The sequence below is a fragment of the Cryptomeria japonica genome, chromosome 3 (genome assembly GCF_030272615.1).
Source record: "Cryptomeria japonica chromosome 3, Sugi_1.0, whole genome shotgun sequence".
Taxonomy (NCBI): Eukaryota; Viridiplantae; Streptophyta; class Pinopsida; order Cupressales; family Cupressaceae; genus Cryptomeria; species Cryptomeria japonica.
In genome coordinates, this window is record NC_081407.1 from 109109691 (window position 1) to 109121156 (window position 11466).

The 11466-nt window shown below is 31.8% G+C and overlaps 1 protein-coding gene across 1 annotated transcript in view; it reads left to right on the forward strand.

Annotated features, from left to right (window-relative positions):
- The window catches only part of LOC131075793 (flavin-containing monooxygenase FMO GS-OX-like 8), a 74204-nt gene extending 64067 nt beyond the window's left edge, over positions 1-10137 (forward strand). The window contains exon 7 of the mRNA XM_058012683.2: positions 9863-10137. Within this exon, the coding sequence (XP_057868666.2) occupies positions 9863-10024 (162 nt within the window). The 3' untranslated portion in view covers positions 10025-10137. The remainder of the gene's footprint in view (positions 1-9862) is intronic.
- The last annotated feature ends 1329 nt before the right edge of the window (positions 10138-11466 follow it).

Below are 11466 nucleotides of genomic sequence, written 5' to 3' on the forward strand. Positions count from 1 at the left end.
TTTACTTTCTAGGTTGCTCTAGTTTGCTTTCTTGCATTTTGGACCTTGCACACACACTAGGTCTGCACACACAATACATTTTACAAAAAAACTTGGCTATTCGTGGAGGTGGAAATCACCGAAGCGGGGGTTTGACTAAGGCAAAACCCTATATAGCCGCCCCTCCCCCTTTTTCATATATTATTGCAGGTTTCGGGATTCGGACGATGCCGCGGGATACAGATCCGGAGAAAGAAAGTTGGAACAACACTCTGTGTGAAATTGCAGAGCAGGAGACTGGGACAGGGGCGCTGGGCGCCCTGGTCCCTGGGACAGAGGCGCTGGGCGCCCTGGTCCTCCGGACAGACAGTTTGCAGACAGTTTCCAGACAGTGTTCCAGAGTGCAGAACAACAGTTTTCGGTGCAGTTTTCAGGATAGTGGCGCCCGCGCCCCCGTCCCGAACATTTTCAGTCCGATTTTGACTCTGGGTACACATCTGCATTCTTATTTCATCCTTGTATTTACAGTTGTTCATTGTTTAATCTCAATTCTGCAATCTTGTTATTAGTTCATACTTGCATTTTGGGATTAGGGTTTGAACTTGCATTACTTGATCTTACAATTTCAACAAGGGAATAGAAATCCTAATAGATATCCCGTGGCTCTCTCTTTCACAAAAAGAAGTAGCCAATTGTGCGATATCTCTAGGCTCTTTCGTATTCCGTAATGTGTTTCAAAAGGTAGGATTAGGGCATGTTAACCTAGTCTCGCTTTTTCCCCCACACAGGATATAACATCATAAATGACATCAACATCATTTACATCTATTGTAATCACAAAATAAGGGTTAGCACGTGATAAATCATCATAATTAATAAATGTAACCCACATCTACTAGATAAAGAATAAACACAAGTAACCAAACATAAACCCTAACACCATCATAAATCCTAAGTATAACACCATCCAACTTAGAAATATAAAGTATCAAATACCATCATAAAGTATCTCAACATTAAGAGTTTAACAACAAGCAAAGAGTATCAGACACATAATCCAATTCATAAGTATCTATCATTAGCATCATAAAAGAGTGTATCATGGAAGGGCACTACACTTTAAAGTAGTAAGTGCCGAGAAGCACTATGTAAAGAATCAACTTGTTGAGCTCTCTTAGAGTTCAATTAAAATCAAACAAAATTCAATGCTTTGAAGCATAATAAAATCCACTAAATACATGTAATTAGATTTATATGAATAGATTTTCTTTTACAAAATATAAATAGATCTAAAATTGAGGTTAAGAAATAAAATCTTCCAACCTTCATAAATAAAAAGAAATCATTTTGTCCAAGGGGCTGAGCTTAACTAGTTAAAACACTGGGTTCTCACTATGGAGACCCAAGTTCAATTCTCATTAGGGACATCTAAAGTGGAATTCTAAGCTGTGACTCTTGGCCTTCCATAGGATGGGGAAGGTCTTGGGTCAATCTAATCAAACATAATAATAATAATAATAATATTGCGGCTACGGCCTATTACCTATCAAAAAAAAAAATCGTTTTGCTTTAAATTTCATTTTATTGTTTTGTATTAAATTTTATTTTTTCAAGGAAAACTAACATATCCTATATAGTGAATAACACTAAATAAACCTCATTTAATACAATCTAGCAATTTAAAATGAATAATTTTTGTATTGCTAATTATAATTTCGCATATTTATTAGATTATAATTGATATTTTGCATTAATAAATGCAACAATTGCATGCGCATTCCATAGTTACAATAAAATGGAATTTACAATGCTACCTAGAAAGTTAAAATTGAAATCAAATAGGTGAAAAATGAAGATAATCCACACAAAAAAAATAACGTCATTTAGATCTATAAATTACATTTTGGCCTTAACAATTATGTCACGTCTTCTTTGGAATGAGGTTTGCACATGGGATTCTATGTAGCAAGAAAATATATAAGAAGAGAGAGATGAAAGAGATGGGTCATTTATAATAATTAATTTGGATAGACATAAGTTAGTCAAAGACATCGATCTAGTTATAAACTTTAAAAAATAGTATAGAGGAAGTAAAAAGGACATAATGCAATGGAGGCATATTGTTGCATGATTTTTTTTAATATTTTTAAAATATTGTACTATCTATTTATCAATAAATTGAAATAAGAAATATTTATTATTAAATAAAACCTATTCTTTCAGTTAAAACATAATTGATTCAATTTGATTTTATGTTTATGTATAAATATATTAGATAATTATCTCTTGTACTATGGATGTTTCATATTTCTTGATTAAAAGGCTTCTAAACATGTATGCCAAGTGAGATAGTTTGTCAAAAGCATGCTTTATATTTGATAAGACACCCAAGCAAAACATTTTTTTGTGGAATGTGATTGATGCAGTTAAGATTGGGGGTCTTATCAAACTGGCCAATCTTGTAGCCTTTACATATCATTAAATCTTGCTATATGGGAACAAAATTTGAAACATAACTTGATTGAAACTTCCATTTGTACATTCCTATAAAAAAATACTTCAAGAACAATTACATCATTGAATATTTCAATAAGAAACAAAACTCAAAAAATTTTGCAATGCTTTTAGGCACATCTTGTCTACAAGTCTTCAAATCCTCATTTCCTTACACCTTCGTGGTTTCACACTTCTTTTAAAATCTGTTTTTTTTTTCTTCATCAAGTACAACTCTCATGGCTTCCTTGAACATCACCAACACACCTTCAAATTCATTCTTTTCTGTTCTCTATTCCTCTCTTCCTAGCAAACTAATTTCTCACACCTTTCTTCATTCAATCTTTAGAGAAACCTACAAGTTCTTTGTCCAACCTTGTTGTTGTTGATTACTACTTCCTAACATCATCAAAGGTTGCATTTTATAGAGGTTGAACCATTTGTGAGACACCAAAAAGTGGCTCCTATATCATTTATTTCATTCTATTGCATAATTTCAAGGTTTGAAGGGGTCCATTGGCATGTTAGAGGAAACTTGTAAAGAAGAATTAATATTTATTTTGTCAATTTTGAGGCCAAGATAAGTTTTTATACAAGTGACTTTTCACATTACATTGTTGTCTTGTTCTTTCAATTTGGGTGCTAAAATGGAGTAAAAACTACAGAATTTTGGAAAAATAATTAATGTCTCTTAAATTACCAAAGGACCACGACTTGGTTAAGTATTTTTTTTCATATTCCAAAGGAAAATACATTAGCGAGATGTTGTTTATGGTGCAACAACATTTTGAAATAAAAAGTATATTTTATTTGATGCTTTTGAAGGAATATGAGAGGTCAAGTTGGGGGAAATGAAAGAATAGATTTAGGTGCCACTTTTTGGTGTCTCACAAATCAGTAAGGAAGATCTTCAAGGTGATTCAAAACAAAATTAAGGAAAACCTTCAAGGTGATTTAAGGAAGATTCATAGAAAAATTTTCATGGAGTTTTATAGCAGATTTTTGGAGGTAATCTATAGTTGATCTAGAGAAGGAAATTTGAAGAGTATTGGAGATCTATTTTTTGACAATGTTTGAATAGATTACAAAGACATTAAGATCATATTTATGAAAAGAGTTGGAGAAGATTTGTTAAGGGGTTTAGAAAATAATTGCGTAGAAGAAGTTGAAGTGATTCATAACAGATTTAAGGTAGATTTATTAAAAACCTATTGGTATTTAAGGTAGATTTATAAGGCGAATTTTTGTAGAATAGGTTGGTATCTCCTTCCTAAAGGAGAGATTGGTGTCTCTTATTAATTTGGTGTCTAGTTGTGGGGGTTGGCACCTCCAATAGGTTGGTGCCTACAGATTGAGGGGATCAGTGTTTCATGTGGGTTGGTGCCTACAAAGTTTGTAAGACAAGTTTATATAAGCAATATTCTGTTGTGGTTTTCTACCATAAAGGTTTTCATGTACATATTGTGTTCTTGTGTTGTGTACTTGTTGCATCTTATGTTTAATAATTTTGTGCAATTGATATTCTTATTGTATTAAGTTTGAAAAAGATTTTATTGTACTGATTTACCCCCCTTTCAGTATAATTGTGTGCCCATCAAGAATAGGTACATTTTAAGTTCCCCCTCAGAAGCTTTCCCTTTTTATGAGGTATATAAATCAGATGGAATATCTAATTGTTGTCCTTATCTTGATCTTTAAATTGTTTCTTTATTGTAGAGGAATGGGCAACAAATGCCTAACTTTTTGAAGAGGTAATAACATCCATAGAGATTAACTAAAATTTTTCTCATGTGATTCTATCAAAAAAATTGCTAGAAGAATAGAAGGAAGAAGCAAAGATCTAATAAGGACCTTTCAAATTTGATAGGACCAAGAATGAGTACTCAAACCATCATTTGAGAAAGAAAAGACTTAAACTAAACCAATAAATCTTCAATAGAAGGAAATGTGTCAAGAGACAATGTTGTTGATTCAACATCAATCGAATTATTCTAAATTCATCGACTTTAGCAAAGGATATTTGAACTTGTCCAACATTTGTGTGGGATTTGTGTAATTAGGAATGTTAAATTGTAAGTTATCAGATACATGGAGACCAATGATGCCCATTGCCTATCTAACTTGTTTCAATAAGTCAATAATTAATAATCCCTAGTAAACTATATTCATTGTCCATTAACCATTTTCCATAAACCCTTATATCAAAGAAGTTGTACTTTGACTTTTCATGTATGAAAATTATGTGGAATTGAAAATTATATTTTAGGATCCATGATGCAAACACAAGACACTTGAATTTTGTCTTACCAACCCCCCCAAAGTTTGATTAAATCTAAAATTTGATTACATTAGAAAGATGAAAGACAATATTTTACAATATTTTGTTAGTTTAGAAGCCAAATCAATTGTTTATAATTTGTAATTTTTTTACAAATTTTTAAAAAAAGATATCCTGAACATAATTTTAATTAAAAATCTAAAATCCTTCTGAAATCTTGATGAGTTTCAAAAAGTGTTTATCAATTTTCGACAAATAGAGTGAAAGTTATACCTCATCAAAAATTACACAAATGACACTAATTTTTGGAGGTGAAAAAATTAAATATTAGAATTTCAGAATAATTATTACCACTGTGTTGGTGTTTGAAAGAGGTCTTCATTGAATATAAAAATGAAAAAAAGGCCCCCTTTGCCAATACTTAGCAAGTAATTGTTAGCGTAAAATTTTAACATAAATTGTTTATAATGAATGATAAAGTTTAAAGTAAACACTTTAAAACAAATTTTCTAGCTTTGATGTTAGTGGTTTGTATTAAATGCAAGTTGTTAAATCCTTCTCTACATTATTGGAGTCAAAAGGAAGAGAGCCAAGTGGTGGCAGCGATAAAGAAGTTATGGAAGCCCAAGTGAATGCCAATTCAAATAATGGTTGTTGAGGGTAGAATTACATGACCTAGTCTATGAGCAACTTCGGTACAAGAAACAAAACAATGGTTCCATGTATAACACAAAATTGTTAGCTTCTTGATTAAGATTCACAACAAAAGAGTCAACATCATAAATTCTTTGAAAATTATTAAATTTCAACTCTTGATTTCCATGCTATCAACAAATTTATTTTTAATGATAAGTTCCCAAAAATTGTCTTGCACAAAAGTATGGCATGGATAAATGAGGAATGAATGGTAGTCTTTCATGTCAAAGAGAAGAAAGATCTAGAGTTTGCCAAAAAACATTATAGACCCCTCAAAGGCTTTGTTACCTCATTATAAATTATTAATGTGCCTTCAGATTAGCAAATATGTTTGAATTGTGTGAGAAGGAAGATCTCTAGAATAGAAATGCCCTTTGGACATTGAAACAAAGCAACAAAATTGCCCACTACTAATAAAGTGTGACATGTCGACCTATGGAGATAGTCTTTTTATTGGATTGTGCAAATGCATGTGTTGATGGGACCACATAGTGATAGAGGGTATGTTGTGCAAATATTTCTTGGTTCTAAGTCCTCCAACAACTCGTATCTATTCTAAATCCTATAGAGAATATCCAAAAATACCACAAAATTCGACAAAAATAGTAATAGTGACCGAAAAATCCTAAAAACTAATTCCAAATAGGCCAAAATTTCATGCAAATTTGATGTGATGAAAAAACCTTGAAAAATAAGTCCAAATAGAACAAATTTTTATGCAAAATGAAATTTTATGCAACCACAAAACACTCAAAAATAAGCTCGAATAGGCCAAAATTCCATGCAAAATGGATAAATGAGGAATATATGCAACCACAAAAACTTCAAAAATAAGTTGAAATTGATCAAAATTTCATACAAAATGAAGTTTTTGCCCAAATAGATGAAATGAGTAGAGGGTGATTTGGGTCCTCTACTAATTTTTTTCTACAAACATTTTATATTTTGTCAAGTTATATTGTACAACAAACTATAGAAATGAATCTACTTTGCATATAGGGCATACCACTTTTGCTCACATCTTGGTGGAATTGACTTCTCTAAGCCCCTACATGGTGATGCATTTCTAATTATTAGAAATCATCCTTAGTCACAATTGTTGGATTATGAAGGCCTCACGTTCAAATATTGTCGCTTCTTTGTTACTGGCCACTTAGCTTTGAATTTCTCTCTTGAACGTTGAAAGGGTCTCACCACTTGGTGGAGGAATGTAAATAATGATCACTCGATGCTCAAAGTTTGTACCTCTTCAAAGGATATCTCATCTTGAACTCTCTAATGTGGCCTTTGAGTGCCTTTTGTTTATGATATGATTCCTCTTGCTTCATATTTGAATGCCATAACTATGGATACTCTTGCTACACAACAAGCTTCTACTAAATTCCCAACTCTTGATGTTCCAACAACTTCCTCTCCAGCCCACCCCTCTCCCATGGTTGACACATCTTCTAATTGAACCCCTTGCATTCCCTTCTACATTTGTTATTGATTGCCTAGTTGTGGAGTCACCGCTTGTTTCTCATGATATTGGGGCTCACAATGATAGTATTGCTTGGACCCTGATCCATTAGAGGAGTAAAGGTTCTTCTTCTTCTTCTCCTCTTTCTCTTTCTTGTATTATGAAAGAGAAGTTTCTAATGTAGGGTTGAGACCATTGTTTCCATTCAATTTTGTGCTATAGTCAAAAGCCTTCTAGTTTCTAGCTAGGTGTTTTTCTCAATCTCATGTATTGTGATATTTGTCCCTTTTTACCTGATGGATGTTCTGTAATGGGTTTGAGCCCTTCTCATGCTTATCTAATCAAAACAAAAGTATAGGAATTAAAAAAAATGTAAAAATGAATTTGATGCTCTGCAAAATACACAATGATTAAACTAGAACCTGTGGTCGTATAACACACAAAAACAACAAGAAACAAGGATCAAAGTTAGTGTTATTCAACCAAAAACTAATCTAAGCAGGCATATCAAAAGAGACACTAAAAACATGCTAAAGTATTTAACTAGGGAAACAAATATCACAAGGCATCTCCAAATGCCTTCTAACATGCTCTTAGCTCCTTCTCCTTTGTTTCTCTCCTCTCCAAGTTCCAAATTAGTGTAGCTCTCAGCACCTTTTTGCACTAGGGATGCCTTATGGAGGTTCAAGAGTATAGATGATTAACTATGCTATGCAAGTGTAAAACAAACTAATTAGACATATTATGAAAATGAACTAAGATTTATTTTAGTCCAAAATGACAATATATGTGATTTATGTTAAATGCTCTCTAAAATTCACTATAGATTAAATGCATACAAGTTTTCAGGATATGGATTATGAAGAAATGGACTCTATTTATAGGAAAAATGGAGCAATGGATGGTTGAGATTGAGTAATCTCAACAAGGGTCAGGAATGATAGTCAATCCATGTGAGGGCTTTCAACCCAATCCCAGGATGACAAGTGTCAACATGAGAGGGGTTGAGAGGAGAGGGAATAAGCATTAAATGCTTGACCTGACCCAAGAGTTAACTTGGGAGTTAAGGTCAAGGTTGGGTTGAGTGAATAAATTCTTTATTCAAAGAATAAAGCTTTTATCCAATGGATAAACTCTTGTGCAAAGGTTAAAGAGATAACCATGGTCAAAGCAATAAATGCTTGAGGAGACACATGGGTCGCATGAAGGTTGAGTTAAGGGTTAAAGTCCTTAACCATGGGTGCAAGTGGAATTAACGATAAATGGTCATGCAAGAGCCATTAGTGGTTTGGAAGACTTTGGAGGTTAAATTGTTGAACACACAAAGCATTTAATGCTTTTCAAAGACTTTGAAGTCTTTGAGAAGTGACTCCAAATTGCTTAGGAATGTGACAATAATTAGGGGATGGATTAGGTTAATTATGAAGGGTTTAAAAGAATCTAGAAGGGGGTTTAGGAGTGCAAGTGGGTTTGGTGGGTGAGGGAAAATAGGATTTTAATTAAAATAAAAGTAATTTATTTCAATTTGTGGCTGCAAGTTGCATTTGTAGGAAAATGCAAGTGGGAGGGATTTAATGATTTAAATAAATGTTTCATTTAATTTATTTAAAAGAGGAAAAGGGGTTAAATGAATTAAATATGATTTATTCATTTAATTGATTGTGAATTTGGTTTAATGAATTAATTAAAATAAATTGAATAATTTATTTAATTAATAGGACAATGTTTGAAGATGAATTAATTAAATATTAATTTAATTAACTAATGGCTAGTGGGTTTTTAATCAAATAAATAGCAAATATTCATTTAATTAAAATGGACAGATTTATGTGACTACATAATTTATTGGAATTGATAAAACAAACATATTTTTCATTTTTTGAGCCTTCCAAATGCAATGGTAGTTTATTTTTGGCTCCACAACATTTCATTGATATGTTTATATATTATAATCACATTTATATGCAAGAAACAATGTGCACTCGTGGCTCTGATACCACGTTGGAAAATGACAAGTTCTATAAACATGAATTGCTAACCTCCCACAAGTGAAAAAATTAGTGTACACTAATATGTCTATCGTATATAAATGAGAGTGTCCAAATACAATGATGAATCTTACATGTATAGGAAAATATGAGAATCTAAGAAGGTGGGAGCGAAAGTTTAACTACACCCTCCAAAGGTGCAACACTTGTGAGCTCACTTGAAAAGTATGTGAGAAAGTGGTATGTGAGCAAGTGGCAAGTGTCCATGCAATAGGTGTCTCAAATGATGATGACATGTGTCTGAACCACCATAGATGAGAAAAAAACATGAAAGTTTCTAATTAAACTTAAGATAAGTGTGAATAGGTAAATCCTAGAAAGGTGATATTTTAACTAGTTTGATAGTGACTCTATTTACACTAACTAAAATCACATAGATCAAACCAAAGCTCTTCTTCTAACAATGAAATAAATTTAGGATATATGTGTCATATACAATCATGATAACATGCGCTATGCCAAAATTAATCTCTTCCACATCATTTTTCTATGAAAGATTGATAATGCCACACACTTTTACAAGTTTTTGTTGGACTCTACTCTTGTTTATAGTTATATACAAATACTCTCTTAGAAAAATGATATATATTTATGCACATGTAATAATCTAAAATAAGGTTGAACTCCATAATTTATATGCATGTTTGTTTCCTCCATACTATAAAATATGCATCAATTTAATTCAAAAACTAAAACTAAAAATATTAATTTTTAAGGAAATTAAGAAAAACCAAAATCAACATTTAAGAGCTACCTTACATTTATAGGAATTGTTAAAAGATATCCAATATTAAGCTTTGGTTGATTTTTTTAGATAATTATGTTATTTGAACTATTTTTTACATCAATATCTATAATTTTGATTTAATATTTTTTTGATATATTATTAACATGGAATCTTTGCTATAGTATTGTGACCAACTTGCAGCTCAATCTGGTGCAACCCCTTTTGAGGAATGGAGGAAAGAAATTGCAAAGGCAGGGATAATTGATAGTATATCTAATCCAACAACATATCGAGACTTATGGGATGATCATTACTTGCTTGGATTGTTGCAGAAATCTCCATAGCCATGAAGAATTGATGAATTTTTATACATGAAGATTTTATTTATTAAGATTAAATTGTCTCTTTAAGAATTAAATTCCAAATTTTATTTTGAAATTCTATTCCTAAATTTTGAGGACCATAGCATATTCTTGATAATATATTTTTGTCTTTTTATTGGGATATTTTTAATAATGATTCTATCTAAATTATGCTATTATTGATGCTTTAAATAGATAGATTAAAAACATTAGTCTAAATTTTGTAGTTTAATAGTATAATATCTATCTTAATTCATATACATTTATAGTTAACGAGTTAATAATATATTAAGATGTTATTTAAAAAAATAAATTTATAATTTTTTAAATAATGTATAATGTAATATAATATAATATTTTATTTTATTTTGAGCAAAAGGCCATGGCCTATAATATATTAATAATAATTGAAGATTTACATATACTTAGATAAAAGAAAATGACACTATCTCCATCCCCCTAATAGATACAATTCTGAAAGAGAGGCCCCCCAGAAGTAGACATGGGGTCATTTGAAAAAAGCCCTGGACGGAGACTGAGAGAGGCAAACCCTTTCCCGATATGGATAGTAGCAAAACTAAATTTGTACAATCGATGAAGCAGCATTATCAAAAAAGGACAAAGAGACTACATGTTTGAAAATGCCATGCTTAGATCAACCCAAATTCTACCACCTTTAACCGGCCACCCTAGCTGTAGAAATATCATATTCCAATTCTTGATTCTTGAGATGAAGCGGTCTCCATTGGAGTTGGGAAAGATGAGGGATACCCATGAGGGTCAACAAGAGCATGATCACAGATTTGCCACACAACCCTGAATTTAGCCATTACAATTGAAGCCAATGGCTCCTCGATTTGGACTGCAAATTGTTGAACCCAGTGCAAAAAAGTGTGAAGAGATGCGTATCCCAAGCCATAGATGAAGGAGAGGAAAATAGATATTAACACTGAGTAAAAAACAAAGAGATCTCTATTTTAAAAACCTCCCCACCACACCTCTCCAGTAAACAAATCCTACTTCTCCAACTGCAAGTCCAAATCCTCCCAAGAAAATAGTGCAAGATGAACAAAAGCCAATATAATATAATATATTGATTTAAAAGCAAAATATATTTAACCTCCGAAAAATGATAATTATGTTAAAACATTTTATGACGTAAGGAAAAAAGATTCATTTACTTTGCCTAGCATGTAGACCAAAGGCGTAAATCGTGAATACACTTATATCAAATGATTGAAAAGTAGGATAGTTTGGTATTGCTCGTTTATTCATCATTCCTAATTTTATAGAAACATAAGATTTTGTTTATTCATTGACAATGTTTTCTTGTGTTTATTATAAAGTTACCTCTTTATTAATTAAAAAAATGCTCACATGAAAAGAATGAATCTAGCTAACATATATTAACTTGTGAAATTCTT